Source organism: Gracilinanus agilis, chromosome 1 (genome assembly GCF_016433145.1).
Source record: "Gracilinanus agilis isolate LMUSP501 chromosome 1, AgileGrace, whole genome shotgun sequence".
NCBI lineage: Eukaryota > Metazoa > Chordata > Mammalia > Didelphimorphia > Didelphidae > Gracilinanus > Gracilinanus agilis.
This window is the reverse complement of record NC_058130.1, coordinates 637,772,385-637,796,750: the sequence shown is the minus strand read 5'-3', so window position 1 is coordinate 637,796,750 and position 24,366 is coordinate 637,772,385. Positions and strand designations below refer to the sequence as shown.

Sequence of the window (24,366 nt, the reverse complement as noted above, 5' to 3'; positions counted from 1 at the left end):
ACTTTGTTTTCTGTAATTCCATTCAACCGGCTGATATTAAAATAGTTTTAAAAGGGCTTAAACAATTGATTTTTCCCCTTTTACATATGATTTGTGTTTCGAAAAGTATTTACCTTTAATTTTAAAACATTTTAATCCTTCCTACCTGCTCCCTCCCCACTGTGGGGAAGGGGAGCAAAAAAAAAAAAAGCCCTTGCAACAAGTAAACAGCTAAATTCCCTCATTCTCCTTGTTAGTCAATTACTTCACTGTCAGAAAGTGGATCATTGTGTATCATCCTTGTAACATGTTGCTCTTTGCTAATATTTTGTTTAAAATTCTTTACATCATTGTTTATTTGGGATATTGGTATGTAGTTTTATTTCTCTGATTTGGATCTCCTTGGTTTAAAGATCCGTATTATTTGGGGAACAACTAGGTGGCTCAGTGGATGGAGAGCTAGACCTAGAGACAGGAAGTTTTGGGTTCAAATGTGGCCTTAGATATTTCCTAGTTTTGTGACTCTTGCTCAGTCATTTAATTCCAGTTGACTAGCCCTAATGCTCTTCTGCCTTGGAACTGATACAGATTCTAAGACAAAAGGTAAGGGTTTAAAAAAATCTTATTTGTCAGTCACTGAAGGAACTTGATAGAATGCCTTTTCTATTTTTGCAAAGTAGTTTATTAAGTGCTTGATTTTTCTATGATTGCTTGATATAATTCACTATAAATCCATTTGGTTGCAAGGCTGGTGCTTTTTTCTCTTTTCACTGTTCACTCCTCTTTCTCTGCTGAGTTTCTGTACCAAACTCTGTGGGTTCTATTCTCCTTTGACCAATACTGATAAAAGTAAACCTTTTCCTTTGTTCCCTTAGCACCTTCCTTGTTTGTATACACTTCTACTTGCATACTGCTGTTATTTTCAAGATCCTCTTTCATTGTTTAGAAACCTTGTGGACCTTTTCCTCTCTTGAGGCACTGGTTCAGAGATTCTGACTTCCCCTTGTTCAGGGGTTCCTACCCTGGTCACTTCATTGAATTTTTGCAATCTTGTGATTAAAAGATGATTTGCTGTGGTTTCTCCTTTGATTTCTAATTATTCTTTGGGTAGGACATTTTAATGATATCATCCTTGAAATTGTTGTGAAGTGAAGGTGGAAGAGCCAGGCTATAAGGCATCTTACTTTGCCATTTCTATATCAGCAAATATCATAAGGCAAATGCCAGTTTAGCCTATGTGGAGTTTTCTAAAGTCCAATTTTTTTGCTGTTATTGCTATTGTAATTTAACCATATAGAGTCTTTTCTTCTCCATGCCTTATGCTGAATGATTTAAAGAACTAAGAACTTCAGTCTGCAGAAAAGAAAACTTGTAGTGGTGGTACTGGAGGAGGGCAATATGACAGGCATCTTGCACTTGATAGGCTGTCATGTGGAGAAAGGATTAGACTTGTTCTGCAGGTTGACCCTTTCCCTTCAATAGTCTTTTTTCTTTTTTTAAACTTTTACCGTCTGTCTTTGAATCAATACAAATATCAGTTCCAAGGCAGAAGAGTGGGAAGAACTGGGCATTTGTGGTTAAGTGCCTTTTCCAGGGTCACACAGCTAAGAAGAATCTGAGATCATATTTTAATCCATATGCTGTAGTTGCACTATTATTCTCATCTCCATATCTGGCTTTCTATATGCTGAGCCACTTAGCTGCCTTGTCACTATTTTTTTTTTAAAAGAACATCTTCTTAACAGTTATCCAGAAATAAAATGAGGTCTTGGGAGTTAATGAGTTCCCTTTATTAGAGATCTTCAATAAAATGTTGGATGATCACTTGTCTTGAGGGTTTTACAGAGGATATTCTTTAAGGTAAGATATGAATTAGGGGGCCACTGAGTTTTAAACCAAGAAATCATGTGATTTAGGAATGCATTGTGCATTTTATGTTCTAAAATTATTAATGCATATTCCTTTAAGAAAATGAGGTGAAAAACATTTTTCCTATGACTTTTAAAATAGCATTTATAAAGATTGTTCTGTATTAAAGAGGAAAGCCCACTGCTCATCTGGTACAGAACATCATAACCTCAAATCTGGACTTGCAAAGTCTACTGGTTGATCTCCCTCCTTCAATTGTCTCTACACACAAATTCATTTTCCTTTCAATTACCAAAGTGATTTTCTTAACCCACAAGTCTGCCAATGTTACCCTTGTCCCCTACTTAATCACTCCACTGGTTCCTTATAACTCTTTTCATCAATATAAAAAACTCTTTGGCTTTGGCATCCTGGCTTTTTGCAACATGACCCTTTCCTACATTTACAGCCTTTTTATGCTTTATTTTCTTGCATATACTTTATGATTTTACAACATCTCCCTTTTTGTTACTTTTTGCATATGACACTATATTTCCTAACTCCATGCCTTTTTCATGGTTGTCTCTATACCTGGAATATTCTCCCTCTTCAACCCCATCCTATTTACTTCTTGACTTCTTTTAAGAAGTACATCCGGGGGGGCTGGGGTGGGGTGGGGATCATGAATCATGTAACCATGGAAAATATTCTAAATTAAAAAAAATACATCCCCCAGAAATTACCTTTCATCTACTCTATATATCTTATATGGGCATAATTGTTTGCATGTTGTCTCCTGCATTAGTATGTGAGCTCATGGTGGGTAGGGACTCTGTTTTTACTTTTCTTTGTATCCTTAGAACTTAGTACAGTGCTTGGAACATTTTTTTTTTATCCTGGGACTCCATTCTAGGAGCATAGGGCCACAACCAGTAGGCAATGGGTCGCTCAGGGTCACCCGTGCTGGGAAGTGTCTGAGCCCGGATTTGAACCTAGGACCTTTTGTCTCTAGGCCTGGCTCTCAATCCACTGAGCTAGCCCAGCTGCCCCTATTTTAGGTTGCAGTTTCTTTAGCAGATGTAGTTTTTACAGGGTGGGGTTGCTAGCCCCACGCCCAACCCTCCTCCTTTTTCATCAGGGATAGGGACCTTCCTTGGCCCAGGAGTGGTAAGGGTGGGCGATAGGGGTCAAGTGACTTGCCCAAGGTCACACAGCTGGAAGTGTCCGAGGCTGGACTTGAACCTAGGACCTCCAGTCTCTAGGCCTGGCTCTCAATCCACTGAGCCACCCAGCTGCCCCTGCTTGGAACATAGTAGGCCCTTAATAAATGCTTCTTGACTGGCTGATGTGAATTTTTTGTCAGAGACTATCTATGCATTGCTTTCTCAAGGAAGATGGTTTTGTGTATTGTACACTTATTTTGATCAGATCAGTGCCAAAATTGTAATTGTCTGTATCATATACCTTTGTTTCCCATTATTTTTATTATTTTGTCCCCATCCTTTTTTCAGCTATCTGGCTCTAAGACTTCTTTTTCTTGCCTATTATAGTCTCAGATCACCTTTACCAATTTCCCTGGGAGTTGCAACTTCCTGTCTAATTTCTTCTGGACTACCTTTTACACCATCTAATCATTTTGAGGTTGCCTCTTTTTTCCCTACTCATCATATACCCTGCTATGGAGATGAGAGGAGAATGTGCAGAGGCACAGAAAGATATTATCATGATAAGGGATTGGCAACTATATATTGCACCATGGCAACTTGGCAGCAAGGACCTAGGACCAATAGAGATGGGCAGGCAGAGGTCAGAGTCCAAGATCAGTGAGCTGAGTATAATTGTTACATTGAGTCCACATGACAGGTACAAGGCGGATGTAAAAGCCAATATGTTAAGGGCAGAGAGTCAGTATTTTACTGTGGTTAGGAACAAACCAGGAGCCTGAGAGGCTGGGTCAGCAAAGTAAGAAGGCATAATGCATTCTCAAGGGTAGTCAAAACAGGGTAAAATCCAGAATTTAGGAAGTCTAGTTATGCCAATGTAATTGATAAGTATACGGAAACAAGGTTATTTATAAGGAGTTGATCCCTTGTTGAATAAGTATCTGTTACAAGTCCTCCTTTCTCAAATATTTGGATAATGGAGGTGAATTGATAAGAATACAATTCATTTCCCAATTGATAAATGGCCAATGGATATAAACAGTAATTTCTCAGGTGGAGAAATTAAAACTTTCTTTAATTATATCAAAAACTGTCCCACATCACTATTAAGCAAAGGAATTAAAATTAAAACAATTTTGAGGCACCACTAACATCTATCAACAGACTAGTATCGCAAAAAAGGAACATGATAAATTTTGGAGGGAATGTGGGAAAATTGGGACCCTAATCCACTAGGAGCTATTATTAACTGTTACAAGCATTCTGGTGAGCAATTTGGATTCATGTTCAGAAAACCATAAATCTGTGCCTACCCAACAATATCACTACAGGTTTGGATCCTAAAGAAATCAAAGATAGGAGAAAAGGACCAACTGGTATAAAAATATTTCTAGCAGCTCTTTTTGTGGTGGTGAAGAACTAGAAACTAGTGCCCTTCAATTGGGGAATGGCTGAACAAGTTGTGGTATATGATTGTAATAGAATACTATTGTGCCATCAGAAAGACAAACAGGGACAATTTCAGAAAAATCTGAAAAGACTTGTATGAAGTGATGCAAAGTGGAGTGAGTAGAAGCAGGAGAACATTGCACACAGTAATAGCAATAATGTGTATGATCAACTATGAATGACAACTATTATTGACAATGTGAGGATCCAAGACAATTCTAAGAGATTCATGAAGAAAGCTATCCACCACCATAAAGGAAACTTACGGAGTTTCAATGCATATTGAAGCAAACTTTTTCACTTTATTTCCTTTGTGAGTTTTTTCTTATGTTAGTGATACATACCATACTCTGCCGCCAAGTTGATTTGTGAATAAGAGTCCCCTTCTACTCCCTTTTCCTTTTGAGTGTGACAGAATGAGTCATGGTGGATGAACAGGAATGAATGGGTTACAATATATATCATCATTCTCATTACATTATCTTTCATTACAAAAGGATCTGTTTTGTGAACTCCATATTTTGTCAAGGGTATCACTGTCCTTCAAGTCACCCAGGTTTATTATCTTTGGGGCAATCTTGTTGTCGTCTTTTAAGTACTCATTCTGTCTTACCAAACATATCTGATCAATTGTTAAGTTGTTTTTACCTCTATAATTCTTAATTCTGGCTCCTTTCTACTCACATAGCTATAATACCACTTAAGGTCATCATCATTTCTTGCCTGGACTATTGAAATAAACTCCTCATTGTCCTTCTTGCCTCAAGTCTCTCTCTTCTAGACTCTTTTCCCCATAGCTTCAAAAATGATTTTTCTAAAGTGTAGGTCTATTACAGTAGCTCTATATGGCACTATATATCTCGAAGGGCTTTGAATACCAGCCAAGAGTTTGAATTTTACTACATTGGCAGTAGAGAGTTGCTGGACTTTTGAGAAGACTTAATAGGATTTTTCCTTACCTATTTCTCTTCTGATTTTTACTATATTAGATTTGTTTGTACAAAAACTTTTAAATCAAAATTATGCATTTTATCTCTTGATACTCTTTATAACTTCTTTAATTATTATTTCTTCCCTTATCCATAAAGTTTCTTTCTTCCTGCCCTGGAGTTAGTTAGGCCTGTGAGGGAAACTTGCTATAGGCATAAGATAACGTGGGGGACAAGAAGGCAGACATAGGGAGACATACTTTCCTGATGATACTTGTAGTCTGAAGTGGTACCTGCCACTATTTTGCTTATGGCATGACTTTTTATATCTAGGTTATATACAGATGGATCTTATCTTGGTATTTTGTGTGAGATGTTGTATAAATTTAATTTCTGTCAGACTGCTATTCATTTTTTCTAGCAGTTTTTGTTATATACTCGGATCTTCTTGTAGTGACCTATTCCAGTCTTTGGGCTCATTAAACAATATGTTGCTGTGTTTGTATACTTCTCTATGTTGTATACTTAATTTTTTTCAATAACCTCTCCCCTTTTCTTTAATTTTAATGATTAATGCTTTGAAATACTATTTGAGATCTGGTATTAATAGATCCTCTTCCTTCCTACATTTCCCACACCCCGCCCCAACATTTTTACCTTGAGATTCTTGAACTTTTGTTCTTCTCTATGAGTATCATTATTATATTTTCTAGTTATATCAAATGTGCCTCTACAATGTTGAATAAGTAAATTTATTTAGGTTTATTATAATTTTTGTTATTTTGTTTTAACTTACCTCATATTCCGCATTATTTAGGTTTGTCATTTATTTCTGTAAGGAGTATTTTTATAAATTGAATTTTGGTAGATAAGTTCCCCAATATTTTATAGCTCCAACAGAGTTTGGAATGAAATTTCTCTTTTTAGCTCTTCTTATTGGGTTTCATTAGTTATATGTGAATGATGAGGGTTTATATATATATTTATCTCATATATTACAACTTTACTAAAGTTATCAGTGATTTCAATTAATTTTAAGTTTATTTTCCAAAGTTCTCTATCTGTACCAACCTGTAAAAAAGATAATTTTGTTTCCCTTCCTTTTGTTTATTTCTTCAGTTTCTGTTTCTTTTTGTATTGTTCTGCCTAGCATTTATAGCATATAACATTGTGTTAAATAATAGTGGTAATGATGGGTATTTTTGCTTTACCCCTGATCTTATTGAAAAGGTCTTTATCATATATAATGTTTGCTCTTGGATTTAGATCAAATATTCTTTTCTATAATAAGAAAAGGCCTCTTTAGTCATATGATTTCTGAAATTTTTAAGAACTGTGTTGGATTTTGTCAAAAGTCTTTTCAACATCTATTAATATTATCATACAGTTATTATGTATATTATTAACATGATGATCCCAGGTTTTCCAAGACTTACGGTATTTGGGAGGTAGGACCTACCAAAGACCTGTAGAGACTTCAGTATAGATTCAGTGACAGATTATTTATTTGTCATTTAAATTTTAATTTTTTGTCAATTACCTGTAATAAATTTCCACACATGTTTTCTTAAGTTATATGATAGAACTTATCACTCTCTAACCCTCCTTCCTTCCCTCCCTCCCTCCCTTCCTTCCTTGCCTTCCTCCTCTCAGTGCTAACAGGAGATTCAGTCAGGCTTATGCATGTATTATTTATTTGTCATCTAAAGAGAGTTAGAATAACCTAAGGTGAAAGAGGCTCAGATGGCTACAGAGTGATGAATTTTTGGGCTACAAAATCTCTCAGAGAAAATCTTAGTTGTGAAAGGGCTATTCTCTTTGATGACTGAGAATGCACTCATGTGGGTAGAATAACAGAAATGAAAAGTAAAGGAAGACATAAATAACATTTAATAATAGCTCACATTATAAAATACTTTTAAAGTTTATAAAATATTCTTCAGAACAACCCAATTAGTTAGGCATTTGAAATATTGTTTAAATTTCTCCAATTAAAAAAATGAGGAAGTTGAGGTTCATACAGGCTAAATGAACTATTCATAGGTACGTAGCTAACAAGTGTTAGAAATGGGATTTGAACCCCTAATCTACTAAATCCTGTGATGATTCCACTATATCACGTTTTAGGCTTAGGGTTATAAATGAATAAAAATTTTATCATATAATAATAATAGCTGATGTTTATGTAGTTGCTTTAAGGTTTTCACAATTTTTTAATATATGTTTTGTAATTAGTAGAAAGAACATGGTATGAGGAATTAAGTCCTAATCTCCTTAGTCACAGTGCTGCTAGTGAAAGGTGACTTTCAATGATGTTACCTAACTTTTGTGATCCTCAGAAAGGGAATTAAAATAGATCTCCTTAAAATCTCAAATAAGAAAATGTTTACCAAATGTTTACCAAACCATTTTCTTAAAATAAAAAATCTTAAAGTCTACCTTTACTTCTATCACAAAGATTTGCATGATTTTTCCCCTTTTTTCTCCCAAGAGCAAAATAACTATCTTTTATGCATCAAGAATATTTGTTGTAGTAGAAAGCAGAGAAAATACAAGAATCCAGAGAAAAAAGGAATCATATAATCATAGATTTAAAGCTAAAAGAGATCTTAGAGATGATCTAGTCTAACCTCTCTTTTTACACATGAGGAACTGAAGCATAGAGGAATTCTATGATTTGCCCAGGGTCACACAGTTATCTAATTAACTGAGCCAGGATTTGAACCAAGTCCTGTGACTTCAGAATGAGTGATATTTTTACTTTACCACAGTTGAAGAGACTTCAGTTTTAGGCAGGTAAAAGGTAAAGTCAGGGAAGAACTGACAAGTACAATGATTTAAACAATTAGAATTGAAACTCAGAGAGAAGAAATAGTTAAGGTGCTAGTGTGAAAGGAAGAGCCCATTTCACCCACATGTACTCTAGGAAAAAAATCTAAAAAGGGGATCAAATTTAATAGTAGTTAAGAAATCCTGAGACAATCAATAGTAAAGTCCATTTGTGCAGTCCAGGACTGCACAAAAAGATAGCCAGAAGGCTGTGGGAATTGGGAAAGTGGCCTTGTAAAAGAAACCAGTCTGTGTACAATTGGAAATAAGTTGGAATTCTGCTAGCTCTTTGATGAGAGACACACCAGAGCTACCTGAAACCTTCATCGTTCTGTTTCAGGTGGGGATAAGAAGCATGATATATTTGTATGGGGAAATTTTTTGAGAGTGTTCAGAAATATCCAGTGCTGCAGTTGTAAATGGGACATCTTTTTCCTGTGACCTCCTATGATTTAAAAAAAAAAGGTTCATATAAGTGAAATTTTCTAATAAGAATTTTTCTAATTTGGGGGAATGTTAGGATTTTTTTCTATAATAATCGACTAAATCTTATCTTTATTGGTTTTCAGTTAACTGAAGAAGAAATTGCAACTATTCTTAAATCTACTTTGAAAGGCCTTGAATATTTACATTTCATGAGAAAAATACATCGAGATATAAAGGCAGGAAACATTCTCCTCAATACAGAAGGACATGCAAAATTAGCAGATTTTGGAGTGGCTGGGCAATTAACGGTAAGTAAAATAGAGACTTTGGAAAAAATAGATGATTGCCACACAATTACTATTTTCTGTTTGAGCATGATATCTGTGTAAATGGTTGGAATAAGACCTTTCATACTGATATGACAGTAACTCAGATTTCTATAGTGTTTTCAGATTTTCAATGTAGCCTCCTTACATTAACTTTTTGAGTAGGAAGTATAAATATTCTTAGCTCCATTTCATGGATAAAGAAACTGAGGCTCAGAGGGACTGACAGAATCCTGGTCAAGCTAATTTTAAGTATCAGAGCTGATATTTAAACCCAGCTTTGTGTTGATCCTTTTATTCTTCCAGAAGAAGCAAGTTTTTGGAAGGATATGATAATTATTTTCAAGTATTCTAAAGGCTATCATGTTAAAGAGTAATTAGGCTTGATTTTTTTGAGACACCATGAAGCAGTTTTACTTTAAGGAAGAAATTATATGGAGACAGTTTTCAGCTTAATTAATGGAACTTAATAATTAGAGCTTTTTCAAAATGGAACATACTGTCACCTGAAGTATAGTCAGTTTTCTGTCATTAAAAGTGTTGAAAGGGGCAGCTGGGTAGCTCATTGGAGTGAGAGTCAGGCCTAGAGACAGGAGGTCCTAGGTTCAAACCCGGCCTCAGCCACTTCCCAGCTGTGTGACCCTGGGCAAGTCACTTGACCCCCATTGCCCACCCATACCAATCTTCCACCTATGAGACAATACACCGAAGTACAAGGGTTTAAAAAAAAAAGTGTTGAAGGACAGGATTTCCTGAATGGTTTTTGAGGCTACTTTAGACATGATTCATGAGTAAGATCATGGATTAGGTTAAATAACTTCTAAGTCTACATACAACTCTGTTATTCTTTATTCCCATTATTATGTGGCTTTAGAATTTTTTACATTGTGTTTTTTTTAAATAATTTTTTATTTTTAGAAAAATTTTCCATGGTTACATAATTACTTTACCCTTCACCCCTTCAGACCCCCCCTTCTCCCAGCTGTAGCTAACTCGCATTTCCACTGGTTTTAACATGTGTGGTCAGTCAAGACTTATTTACATATTATTGATAGTTACATTGGTGTGCTCTTTTTGGGTCTACATCCCCAATCATGTCCTCATCAATCCAAGTAATCAAGCAGTTGTTTTTCTTCTGTGTTTCCACTCCTGTAGTTCTTCCTCTGAATGTGGGTAGCGTTCTTTTCCATAAATCCCTCAGAAATGTCTTGGGTCATTGCACTGCTGCCAGTACAGATGTCCATTACATTCGATTTTACTACAGTGTATCAGTCTCTGTGTACAATGTTCTTCTGGCTCTGCTCTTTTACTCTGCATCAATTCCTGGAGGTCTTTCTAGTTCACATGGAATTCCTCCAGTTTATTATTCCTTTGAGCACAATAGTATTCCATCACCAACATATACCACAGTTTGTTCAACCATTCCCCAGTTGAAGGGCATACCCTCGCTTTCCAGTTTTTTGCCACCACAAAGAGCGCAGCTATAAATATTTTTGTGTAAGTCTGTTTATCTATGATCTCTTTGGGGTACAATTGCAGCAATGGTATGGCTGGATCGAAGGGCAGGCAGTCTTTTATCGCTCTTTGGGCATAGTTCCAAATTGCCATCCAGAATGGTTGGATCAGTTCACAACTCCACCAGCAGTGCATCAACGTCCCAATTTTGCCACATCCCCTCAAACATTCATTACTCTGCCTTGCTATCATTTTAGCCAATCTGCTAGGTGTGAGGTGGTACCTCAGAGTTGTTTTCATTTGCATTTCTCTAATTATTAGAGATTTAGAACACTTTCTCATGTGCTTATTGATACTTTTGATTTCTTTATCTGAAAATTGCCTATTTATGTCCCTTGCCCATTTATCAATTGGGGAATAGCTTGATTTTTTATACAATTGATTTAGTCCCTTGTATATTTGAGTAATTAGACCTCTGTCAGAATTTTTCGTTATAAAGATTTTTTCCCAGTTTGTTGTTTCCCTTCTGATTTTGGTTGCATTGTTTTTGTTTATACAAAAACCTTTTTAATTGAATATAATCAAAATTTTTTTTTTTTACATTTTGTAATTTTCTCTAACTCTTGCTAGGTTTTAAAATCTTTCCTTTCCCAGAGATCTGACAAGTATACTATTCTGTGTTCACCTAATTTGCTTACAGTTTCCTTCTTTATATTCAAGTCTTTCACCCATTCTGAATTTATCTTGGTGTAGGGTGTGAGATGTTGATCTAAACCTAATCTCTCCCATATCGTTTTCTAATTTTCCCAGCAGTTTTTGTCAAAATGAGGATTTTTATCCCAAAAGTTGGGCTCTTTTGATTTATTATACACTATTTTGGTGACATCACTTACCCCAAGTCTATTCCACTGATTCTCCCTTCTGTCTCTTAGCCAGTACTATATTGTTTTGATGACTGTTGCTTTATAGTATAGCTTAATATCTGGTACTGCTAAGCCACCTTCCTTCATGGTTTTTTTCATTATTTCCCTTGATATTCTTGATCTTTTGTTCTTCCAAATAAACTTGTTATAGTTTTTTCTAATGTAGTGAAAAAGTTTTTTTGGTAGTTTGATAGGTATGGCACTAAATAAGTAAATTAATTTGGGTAGAATGGTCATTTTTATTATGTTAGTTTGTCCTACCCATGAACAATCAATGTTTTTCCAATTGTTTAGATCTAGTTTTACTTGTTTGGAAAGTGTTTTGTAGTTGTGATCATATAATTCCTGTGTTTGTTTTGGTAGATAGATTCCTAAGTATTTTATATTGTCTAGGGTGATTTTAAATGGTATTTATCTTTCTACCTCTTGCTGCTGTGATGTGTTGGAAATATATAGAAATGCTGATGATTTATGTGCATTTATTTTATGTCCTGCAACTTTGCTAAAGTTGTTGATTATTTCTACTAGCTTTTTAGTTGATTCTCTAGGATTTTTTTAAGTAGACCATCATATCATCTGCAAAGTATGATAGCTTAGTCTCCTCATTGCCTATTTTAATACCTTGAATTTCTTTTTTTTCTCTAATTGCTCATGCTAGTGTTTCTAGTACAGTGTTAAATAATAGAAGTGATAATGGGCATCATTGTTTCACCTTATTGGAAAGGCTTCTAATTTATCCCCATTGAATATGATGCTTGTTCATGGTTTAAGATATATACTGTTTATTAATTTTAGGAAAGGACCTTCTATTCCTATACTTTTTAGTGTTTTCAGTAGGAATGGGTGTTGTATTTTGTCAAAGGCTTTTTCAGCATCTATTGAGATAATCGTGTGATTTTTGTTGGTTTGCTTGTTTATATGGTCAATTATGTGGATGGCTTTTCTAATGTTGAACCATCCTTGCATTCCTGGTATAAATCCCACCTGATCATGATGAATAATCCTGTTAATCACTTGCTGGAGTCCTTTTGCTAGTATTCTATTTAAGATTTTTGTATCTATGTTCATTAAGGAGATTGGTCTGTAATTTTCTTTCTGATTTTTTATCTACCTGGCTTTGGAATCAGTACTATATTTGTGTCAGAAAAGGAGTTTGGTAAGACTCCTTTGCTTATTATATAAAATAATTTGTTTAGTATTGGGATTAATTGTTCTTTGAATGTCAGATAGAATTCACTTGTGAATCCATCAGGCCCTGGAGATTTTTTCTTAGGGAGTTCTTTAATGGCCTATTCAATTACTTTTTCTGATATGGGATTATTTAAGTATTCTATTTCTTCTGCTGTTAATCTAGGCAATTTATATTTTTGAAAATATTCATTCATATCACCTAGATTGTTAAATTTATTGCCATATAATTGAGCAAAATAGTTTTTAATGATTGCCTTAATTTCCTCTTCAGTAGAGGTGAGGTCTCCATTTTCATCTTTGATACTATTTATTTGGATTTCTTCTTTCCTTTTTAAGTTAGATTAACCTGAACTTTGTCTGTTTTATCTATTTTTTCAAAATACCAGCTTCTGGTCTTATTTATTAATTCAATAGTTCTTTTACTTTCGATTTTATTAATTTCTCCTTTGATTTTTAGGATTTCTAATTTAGTTTTCATCTGAGGATTTTTAATTTGTTCATTTTCTAGTTTTTTAAGTTGCATGCCCAATTCATTAACCCCTGCCCTCCCTAATTTGTTAATATATGCATTCAGTGATATAAATTTTCCCCTTAGAACTGCTTTGGCTGCATTCCATAGGTTTGGGTAAGATGACTCATCATTGTCATTGTCTTCAATGAAATTATTAATTGTTTCTGTGATTTGTTCTTTCACTAAATTATTTTGGAGAATCATATTATTTAATTTCCAATTAGTTTTTGGTTTGCCTCTCAATGTATTCTTACTAATAACTATTTTTATTGCATTATGATCTGAGGTTACATTTATTATTTCTGCTTTTTTGCAGTTGTTTGCCATGTTTCTGTGCCCTATTACATGGTCTTTCTTTGTGAATGTTCCATGTGCTGCTGAAAGGAAGGTGTATTCCTTTTTGTCTCTATTTTTCTCCATATATCTATTAACTCTAATTTTTCTAGGGTTTCATTCACCCTCCTATGTCTTTCTTATTTCTTTTTTGGTTTGATTTATCTAGATCTGATAGGGGAAGATTGAAGTCCCCCACTAGTATGGTTTTGCTATCTATTTCCTCCTTGAGCTTCACTAGCTTCTCCTTTAGAAATTTGGAAGCTATACCGTTTGGTGCATACTTATTGAGTACTGATATTCCTTCATTGTTTATACTGCCTTTTATTAGGATGTAGTTACCTTCCCTATCTCTTTTAACCTTATCTATTTTTACTTTGGCTCTGAAAGCCACCCCTGCCTTCTTTTTCTCATTTGAAGCCCAAAAGATTTTACTCTATCCTCTCATTTTCACTCTATGTCTGTCTGTCTGTCTTATGTATATTTCTTTAGCCAACATATGGTTGGGTTTTGGTTTCTATTCTACTCTGCTATTTGCTTCCATTTTATGGACGAGTTCATCCCATTCACATTCAGAGTTATAATTATCAAAAGTGCATTCCCAGACATTTTGATCTCTCTCCTAGTCCTGTCCTTTCTTCTTTCACTGTTTCATTCTATACCAGTGTTTTGTTTTTAATCAGTTCCTATAATCCCTTCCCTTGTTGTACTTCCCTTTCTCCCCTCTCCCTTCTTATTCCCCTTTTTTGTTCTTTAAAGCCATGTGGTGCTCCCCCCCAAGCCCTCTCCCTCCCTAGTATTGCTTCCCTCCCCACCAGTCCGTTTGTTTCCCTTCTACTTCTCTAATGGGCTTTAATCAATTTTCTGCCCCTATGGATCTGATTGTTCTTCTCTAAGTTGATTTCAATGCACTTAAGTATTGAATATTCCCTCTCTCTAACCTCTTTACCCTTACATTGTATTGTTATTTTTCCCTGTTGATCCCATGTGTTTCTTTATGGAATATAAATTTATTCCTTTTTGTTTGCTTTTCTTTTTTTCTTATTGTTATCTTCTCCCCCCCCCCAGTTTTGTATATATTTATACCTACATGCATACATACATATATACATACATATATTTATATATCTCTTGACATTTCATCCTATACAGTTTGTCCCTTTTCCCTCTATGTAAACTTCTTCTAGTTACCCTGTTGGTAATAATAATTTTTAATATTTGCCAATACCTTCTTTTCCTCTTGGGATATAAATTGATTCAACTTGTTGTGTCCCTTAAAGAAAAGAATTTTTTTCTCCTCCCCCCATTTTCTTAATTACCTTATGTTGATTCTCTTTTGAGTTCTGGTTTTGGGCAGCAAACTCTCTAAGTCTGGTTTTTTCTTGATGAATGTTTGGAAGTCCTCAATTTTATTGAATGACCATACTTTCCCCAGCAATAATATAGTTAGCCTTGCTGGATAGTTGATTCTTGGTTGTAGACCCAGTTCTCTTGCTTTACAGAATATTGTGTTCCATGCCTTCTGGTCCTTCAATTTAGATGCAGCCAGATCCTGTGTTATCCTAACTGTGGTTCCCTGATATATGAATGACTTCTTTTTAGCAGCTTGTAATATTTTTTACTTTGTCTGGTAGTTTTTGAATTTGGCTATAATATTCCTCAAAGTTGTCAGTTGTGGATTAAATGTAGGAGGTGATCTGTGGATCTTGTTGATTTCCACTTTTCCTTCTTGTTCAAGAATTTCTGGGCGATTTTTCTCTGATAATTTCTTATAAAATGCTATCTAAACTTTTTCTTTTATCATGATTTTCTGGTAAACCAATAATTCTTAAGTTGTCTCTTCTAGCTCTGTTCTCAAGATCTTTGGTTGAATCAATGAGGTGTTTCATATTCTCAAATTTTTCATTTTTTAAAATTTGTTTACAGCTGTGTGACCCTGGGCAAGTCACTTGACCCCCATTGCACACCCTTACCACTCTTCCACCTATGAGACAATACACCGAAGTACAAGGGTTAAAAAAAAATTTTTGTTTAATATATTCTTGCTGCCTTGTGAAGTCATTTTCTTCTAGTTGTTGAGTTCTGTTTTTTAAAGACTGAATTTCATCCCTGGCTTTTTGGTCATTCTTTTCTTTCTGGTCTGATTTTCTTTGTAGATCATCTTTTGCCTTCTTTGCTTCATTTTCAAGCTGGCCAATTCTGGCTTTTAATACTTTATTTTCTTGTTTTAGCTCATGTATTTCCTTTCTCAAATTGTCTTCAGCCTCTCTAGTTTGCTTTTTGAGTTCCTGAAGTTCTTGAGTTAATTGAGTTTTAAATTCTTGAGTTAATTGAATTTTGAGATCTTCCAAAGCCTGTGTCCAGTTTGCTGGAACTACTTCCTCTTCTTCTATTTCTGTTTCATTTGCTCCCTTTTCACTTCTTTGAAAGAAGCTGTCAATTGTCATTTCTTTTCTCTTTTTTCTGTTGCTTACTCATGTTTTTTCACTTCCTTGTTCTGCTAGTTTGAGCAGATGTATTTAATGATCTTTGATGAAAGATCCAGCTGGTATTGGAGGTTTGTAGTTACTTTCTTTGCCCTCTGAAGACTTCTTGTGTTCAATTGTTGGGATTAATCCTCTATTGATTGGATTAATCTTACTCTTTTATCTGCCTTGAGGGTAAAACCTTGAGGGGAGGGAAAAACAAACAGAAAAACAAAAACAAAAAATAAGTGGGGTGACAAGAAGGAAGGTTTTCTCTGAACTGAGCTCTCCAGAAGTGGGGTTCCCCTGAGTTGTCCGCTGTGATCTGGTTTTCTTTCCTCTTGAAGCTCTGCATTCTCTATCTCAGTATGAGGAAGCCAAGCTCTCTGTGGTCTCAGGTTTGGCTCTCTCTAAGCCACCATCTTCTGGGCGTTTTTTGCTGTGTTTCTCTGGTTTTCTCCTCCAGTCACCTCTCCAGTGCATTTTGTTTGACTCCCTGAGTTTAATGCCAGCAAGGCCCTCTCTCCCAACCTGTGCGCCCACCGGCCCTGAGATTTCCCGGGCTGCTGGAGACTCCTCACCTATAAAGTATTTGTGGGAGGCGTCCTGGGATCCTGGGATTCCCCTTCTATGCCCTCAGACCTGACAGTTCAAGAATTGAAGCCTTTTTCTTGGTGTACCTCTTTAGTTATGCTGCAGTAGGGTTCCCTCTGCTCTGTCCCGTTATTAGATTTGGTCCTCTTTCTTCTCGAGGCACATTGTTTTCTATCTCTGTGTGTAAGGGTGTGGAGGTTTTAAGATTTAGTCTGTCTACTCTGTGATCTCCCCGGAAACTCTTAAGTATTTTGTTTTAAAATAGCTCTAAAATAGCATTTATAAGACTTAGGAACTAAAAGTATCTATAAACCTTAAGCAACCAAATATTGATAAAAATTTATCATAACCTTGTGTGAAACAAATGAAAACAGTCTAAATTTTTTTAGGAGAAAAGGCCATAATTCTAATGTTGCTACCTCTCTTATTTGCTTTTCTCCTTTTTTTTTTTCTTTTTTTCTCCTGGATTAGGAAATCTACACCTAATGAATATGACGACACCATTATTTTTGTCACTCAGATGCTTAAATTTTCCTGAAAAGAGGCACATATAACCTTTGTTACTGTTGTACTATAACCTTTTTATTTTGCAGTATATATTAGCTTCTTCTTCAATAATTAAATGTGTGGAGAGGGGCTTTATTTCAGGATTAATCATTTTGATTATCATTAGAAGATGTGGAAAGAGTATTGGTTTTAGAGTCAGAATATAGGGTTTGAATTTTAATTGTTCCTACTGTTTGCATGCCCTTGGGCAAGTGACTTTACCTCCATGGAACTTGGTTTCCTCATCTGTAAAATGAAGAATATATAGTAGATTACCTCAAAAGTCCCTTTTAGCTCTATATCTTATTCTGTGAAGTATTTGTAAAGGTCAATATGATGAATGTTTAACTTCAGACATAAGTTAAAATATGTAAATGAATGTATTTGGAAACATTTTTCTATGCTGTATAAATTTTAATCATTTATTGTAATATTATTATAGGATACAATGGCAAAACGCAATACAGTTATTGGAACTCCATTTTGGATGGCTCCTGAAGTAATACAAGAAATTGGTTATAACTGTGTGGCAGACATCTGGTCCCTTGGTATCACATCTATAGAAATGGCAGAAGGAAAACCACCTTATGCTGATATACATCCAATGAGGGTATGATAATTACATACTTAGTAAAATGTTGGTATTGTAGTATTGTAATGTCTCTCTAACTATGTTTTAAAGAAGGCATAAATTACCCAATTAGAAATTTTTTAAAAAAAATAGAGAATAATTTAATATTCTTTTTATGAACTATTAGTAATGTACCTCCCTGGCTATATTTATTCCACTCTCATCTCCCCTCCAATTTTGAGAATAGTCAAGGTTAATAGTTTAATGGCTTCTTCCTTGTATCTTTCCTCTAATAAGCCGTAGGAACTGAAATATTTATTTCCTTTACTTTTCAAGCTAGAAGGGCTTATCAAAGAATGAAAGCAATACAGTTAAATCAAAAGTTTATATCTTTGAAAAGGACTTTAAGAGATTAGCAAGCCCAATTTATTTTTTTAATCGATGAAGAAATTAAGATTGTGACATACTGAACATGAAATAGCTACCGAGTGACAGTTTGACACTTACGTTTCAGCCTAGTATTCTTTCTACTGTGCCATGTTGCATTTCATTACTTGATAGATGAATATAAGGATGGAAAAATTAGGGAGTCATAAGTGTTCACTTTTGTAGCCCCAACTTCTTTCAGTTTGCTTCCTATTTTAGTCTCCTCTGGCCTCTTAGTACTGAAAGTGGGTTTTTGGTAACCGCCAGTGAAGGGATGATAAAAACAATGCTGTATGTTTTGAGATTTATTTCAGACTGTAGTATTTTGCCAAGCCTTTTTTGGAGATTCTAGAGCCATAGTTTGGGAATGCAGCCCTTCCCTCCCCCACCTTCTTAACCCTGAAAATTGAAAGGAGATTCTTACCGTAAATATCCTTTGTCGTGTGCTTTGCAAAACTTTTTTTCTTCCTCTCTGTCTCCCACAGATATTAATATGTATACACAGTTACTCACTTTGCTATATGATTTTCGGAAAGTCTCTTAACTTTTTTGTGGCCTCATTTCATCACTAAATTCAGGAGTTACCTTTTACTTATGAAAACTTGATTACAATTCCTTGCTTTAAAATTTTTGAACATGTACTTCTTATGGAAGAATTTTTAGGAAATCTAGATTCTTGTTAATTAAGCCATCTACTATATGTAAATTTGGGTGACTGTTCTTTAGTGGGGGGGGGGGAAGGGAGACCAGGAGTGAAGGGGGAGGAGGAGAAGGTGAGATTCTCAACAGATAAATAGAAGTTATTATGAATGAGTCCAGTTCTTCAGTGTTCTAAGAGATACTTTCAAAGAAAGGTGACAATTTAAAGTGAGAAGAAAGAGGAGAAATTATGTAAGATATTTTTTTTAAAAATCCGTTCTTTAGAGTTTCATTATCATCCCTGCAAACAAAATTTATTTCATATAATAACTAGGCTTATTTCTATGGCTACTGCTTATCAAGAAAATAAGAATCGCTTTCTTTATTTCATAGTAAAATCATGTTTTTAAGTATGAGTGTTACTAAAATATAAAGCATAAATGTTGAAATATTTTTTATGTATCTGGATATCTTAATTTTTATTAAATGAAGATATTTATCCTTGTGAGCTTGTTGCCCTCTAGTGGCTTTAGTTGCATTAAAAAAAAAAAGAGAGAAAATAGGAAAAAGAAAGTCTATGTTGTCAGTGGACAGAGGGTATTGCAAAGGTGGCATTAGTTAAGAGGGTTATAGTAGACAAGATGGATTGGAAAGGAGCCATGTGGGTTCATAAAACAGATTGGAAGAATAGGGAAGGACAGAAATGTAGAAAAATAGAGATATGACAGAGACTGACTAATCAAGAAGTAGTTTTATATGATTTTAAATTTCAATTTTAAGTTAGATTCCATTGACTATAGCCAAGAAAACAGTATAATACAAATATTTCCAACCTCATAAAATATGGCTTGTTATGTTACATTATGTATGTGTAACATAATGATGGAAGGTATAGATTCTATCCTCCCTCTATCTCCCTCCCAATTCAATTGTACTTGAAATCTTTCCTTTTTGGTGATCACTGTAAGATATTTTTAGAAACTTAGAATTGGAAACAACTTTAGAAGCTGTCTAGTCCAACTGGGGAGTGAGGGGAAGAGATGGGAGTGAAGAGGAGCCTAGACTTGTGATTTTATTAGTATAGGAAATTCCCTGTTATTACTTGTAAGGAACCTCCATTCAGCAATGTAGATTGTCATTTTATAATTTATAGTCTTTGGGAATTGCCCGGGGCAGTAGAAACTTTGTCATTTTCCCAGGGTCACTTAGCCAGCATGTATTAGAGGTGGGACTTGAACTCTGGTCTTCCTGACTCTAAGACCACCTTTTTGTTTGCTGTGCTGTAATACTTCAGGTCCAACAAATACTTTAATTGAAAACCTGTTACAAGTGGACATCTAGTCTCTACTTGATAATTTAAAAATCTTCAAGGTAACATATTCTACTTTTGAGTAGTCCTAATTGCTAGGAAATTGGTATTTAACAGCAGAAATCTGCTTCTTTGTAGCCTTCACCCATTGCTTCTAGGTCTGCCTTTTGAGACCAAACTGAAGTCTTCAGTTCAACATATATGCAAAGGCACTCTGCTAGATGTTGGAGATAAAAAAGTAATAACAAAATACTTTCTGTCCTCCAGGACAGGGTATTTAGGGGTAGTGCAATATGTTCTCAGATAAATAAATACAAAGTCATTTGAAGGAGAGAGAACATTAACAATGGACTATCTGGCCATACCTATCAAACTAATCAAACTACCAAGAAACATTTTTGCTGAATTAGAAAAAAATTATAACAAATTTCATTTGGAAGAACAGAAGATAAAGAATATCAAGGGAATTAATGAAAAAAAAAATGAAGAATGGGGGCTTAGCAGTACCAGATCTTAAACTGTACTACAAAGCAGTGATCATCAAAATAATATGGTACTGGCTAAGAGACAGAAGGGAGGATCAGTGGAATAGACTTGGGGTAAATATATCCTCAATAAGATAGTATACAATTAACTCAAAGATCCCAGCTTTTGGGACAAAATCCCACTATTTGACAAAACCTGCTGGGAAAATTGGAAAATAGTATGGGAGAGATTAGGTTTAGATCAACATCTTACACCCTATACCAAGATAAATTCAGAATGGGTGAATGACTTAAATATAAAGAAGTATAATTAAGTTAGGTGAACATAGAATAGTATAACTGTCAGATCTATGGGAAAGGAAATAATTTAGGACCAAGCAAGAGATAGAGAATATTATACAATGTAAAATGAATGATTTTGATTACATTAAATTAAAATGTTTTTGTACAAACAAAATGAGAAGGGAAGCCACAAATTGGGAAAAAATCTTTATAACAAAGGTCTAATTTCTCAGCTCTATGAGGAACTAAGTCAGTTGTACAAAAAATGAAGCCATTCCCCAATTGATAAATGGGCAAAGAACACGAATAGACAGTTTTCAGATAAAGAAATCAAAACTATCAAAAAAGCACATGAAAAAGTGTTCTAAATCTCTCATAATTAGAGAAATGCAAATCAAAACAACTCTGAGGTACCACCTCATACCTAGCAGATTGGCCCATATGATAGCAAAGGAAAGTAATAAATGTTGGAGGGGATGTGGCAAAATTGGGACACTAATGCATTGCTGGTTGAGTTGTGAATTGATCCATCCATTCTGGAAGGCAATTTGGAATTATGCCCAAAGGGCTTTAAAAGACTGCCTGCCCTTTGATCCAGCCATACTACTGCTGGGTTTGGTCCCCAAAGAGATAATAGGGAAAAATACTTGTACAAAAATTTATAGTTGCACTCTTTGTGGTAGCAAAAAATTGGAAAATGGGTGCAGGGTTATCCATTGATTGGGGAATGGCCGAACAAATTGTGGTATCTGATAGTGATGGAATACTATTGTGTTAAAAGGAATAATGAACTGGAGGAATTCCATGTGAACTGGAAAGACCTCCAAGAATTGATGCAGAGTGAAAGAAGCAGAACCAGGAGATGACTTATACAGAGACAGATACATTATGGCACAGTCGAATATAATGGACTTCTCTACTAGCAGCAGTGCAATGATTCAGGACAGTTCTGATGAACTTATGAGAAAGAATGCTATCCACATCCAGAGAAAGAACTGTGGGAGTAGAAGCACAGAAGAAAAACATATGATTGATCCCATGGATTAATGGGGATATTATTGGGGATGTAGACTCTAAATGATCACTGTATTGCAAATACTAATAATATGGAAATAGGTTTTGAACAACGACAAAAAATGGGAATATCTGGAAAGACTTTCATTATTAAGTGGTGCCTAAACTCCCCTGAAACTAGGGGGCTTCTAAAAGATAGAAGTGAGGAGAAGTGTATTCCAGGCCAGGGGAATAGCCTATGGAAAGGCAGGGTGAGGGGAGTGTTAATAATAATAATAATAATAATAATAATAATAATAATAATAATAATATTCTACCAACNTAATAATAATAATAATAATAATAATAATAATAATAATAATAATAATATTCTACCAACCTTTAAGGTTTGCAAAGCCCTTTGCAGATATTGATAATAGGTAGTATTTAGATGTGATTTTCAGTTTTGCAAAGTGCTTTTTCCCATTGATCCTCACAGTAATGATAATGACGTTACACAGGAGATGAACTGACTTTTTGAGAGGTAAAGTGATTTACCTTAGGTTACACAACTAGGAAGTGTCTGAGGTGGGATTTAAACTCAGGCCTTCCTGTTTCCCAAGTCTAGTGCTTTTAGCCACTGTACTATTTCTGTGCTCTATCCACTAAGCCAGGCTGCCTCATATGGTAGCTACCCTGAGAAATGTGGGCAATGAGTAATAGATAACTTTGACTAGAATGTAGAATGAGTGAAGTAGAGGATAAAACAAAGATAGGTATGGAAATAAATCTGGAATGATAGATTGTAGACCTTTAGATGCTTGACTGAGGAGTTCTGTTTATTTTAGAAGTTTGGGGACACTAAGGATTTTTGAGCAGGGTACTAACGAGTTCAGACTTATACCTTAATAGTGTTAATTTGGTAGCTATGTGAAGAAAATATGGGACATAAGATAATAAGAACACTTATTAGGAGGTTTTTTTGTAATAGTTCATATAAGAGGTAATGAAAGCCTCAGTTGGGTGGAACTACCTGGTTGCTATGGAGTGAATAAAAACTATATAAGTGGGGGATTTTTGTGAAGGGAGGATCAATCAGCTTTGGACACTCGTTAGGTGAGGTTGTAGTAGGGGAACAAGAAGAGGTAGGGATAACCAAAGATGCAAATCTGTTAAATTAAAGGATGTTTATGCTTCCAAATAGTTAAGTTTGGAAGAAAAATGGGTTTGGTGGGGAGTCATGTGAAATGAAGCTGGAAATTGGAGGTTGGAGCTAGATTGTACCTCCTTTTGTGTGGGAAGCCAATAAGAAAATAGATAAAAATCTGAGACTCCTCTTTTGACCCCTTTTGTGATCCTTGTGATTTCTTCTTGAAAAGTATTATGGCCTTACTGAAAAGCTTTAAGTTCCTATCAAACCTGAATTTAAAGGGTTAACACTGTTAACACAGCAAGGAATGCTGCTGTCTGTCATAGCTAAGGCCAAGATACTCCCCAACTTGGCTTTCTGATAAGAACCTAGTCAAAACTCAGCCTTGGCCTTGGTCTATTCTGAAGCCAATGTTTTGTATTTTGATGTGACATAATTTGTAACTTCTGCGCATCTGCAAAGTTTCGAGGGGAGGGTTTCTTTTGTGTGAAATGAGTCTTGAAATATATATAATAAACTCCATGCTCCTGGAGCCAGAGCTGGAAGCATGAAGCAAAAGACATTTCCCTTGTCCTGTCCTTATTTCCTTATCAACTAAACGGTCATCAGATTATCAGAGATGATAAAGAGATCTCCACAATTTTGTATATGAGTTTGAGAATAGAAGAGTTAAAAAGATGGGAACATAGAATGCCATATGTAGATAATATAACATTGTCAAAAAGTGGCTTTTGGAAAGATGATCACTGCCCTTGACCCTAAGAGAAATCAACTTTTCCATTTTGGAATGAGTCTTGGCACTTGGATGGGGATTGGATGGGAGAGGATCTTAAACACATTTTTCTCACCTATAAGCATCTAGTCCCCCCAATCTCTCTGTCTTGACCATCAGACAGAACCAGGCATTCCTCATCCTGCCTGGTACCATGTATGTGCTTGCTACCTCCAGTCCCACCTTGCCCTTCATATTTTCTTCAGGAATTGAAAATCAAATCAATATTACCATTGCTACTCTAAAAGTTATGCTGCTTATTGTTCAATAACTCTACTTAGAGTACCTGAGCATTATTTGAAGTCTGTCTTAGAAGAAAACTCTTTTCTCTGGCTACTATTCCTCATTCTTTCTTATCCTTGTCAGCTCTATGCCATCATCCTATCACTATATCATATCTATTCTTTCACTGTGGTCTCATTAAGCCCTATTCTTCTCTTAACAGATTACCTTTGTATGGGACCTATATCCTCTCTCTAGAAAATATTTTGTATATATTCTGTATTTAATTTTAATTACCCATATTGTTTCTCCCAAATAGGAAGTTACATTCTTTGAGGTTGGGAACTTTTATATATGTCTTTATATCCCCATTACCTGGCACAAAGTAGATACTTAATAAATCTTTATTAAATTGAATTGAACTGGAGCCTGCTCCAATCTGTCTTCTCTAACCTGAATAATGGTATGTTTTTGCTTTTGTTATTTTATCTTAAAGAGGTTTTGGAAGTACCAAGAATCCTTCAATGCAGGTCAACAAACTTTTGACTAT

The 24,366-nt window shown here is 35.1% G+C and overlaps 1 protein-coding gene across 1 annotated transcript in view; it reads left to right on the top strand.

Moving 5' to 3' along the window:
- The window catches only part of STK3 (serine/threonine kinase 3), a 524,086-nt gene that overhangs the window by 131,859 nt on the left and 367,861 nt on the right, over window positions 1-24,366 (top strand). Inside the window, exons 5-6 of the mRNA XM_044668614.1 lie at window positions 8,767-8,931; window positions 17,410-17,577. Of these exons, the coding sequence (XP_044524549.1) occupies window positions 8,767-8,931; window positions 17,410-17,577 (333 nt within the window). The remainder of the gene's footprint in view (window positions 1-8,766; window positions 8,932-17,409; window positions 17,578-24,366) is intronic.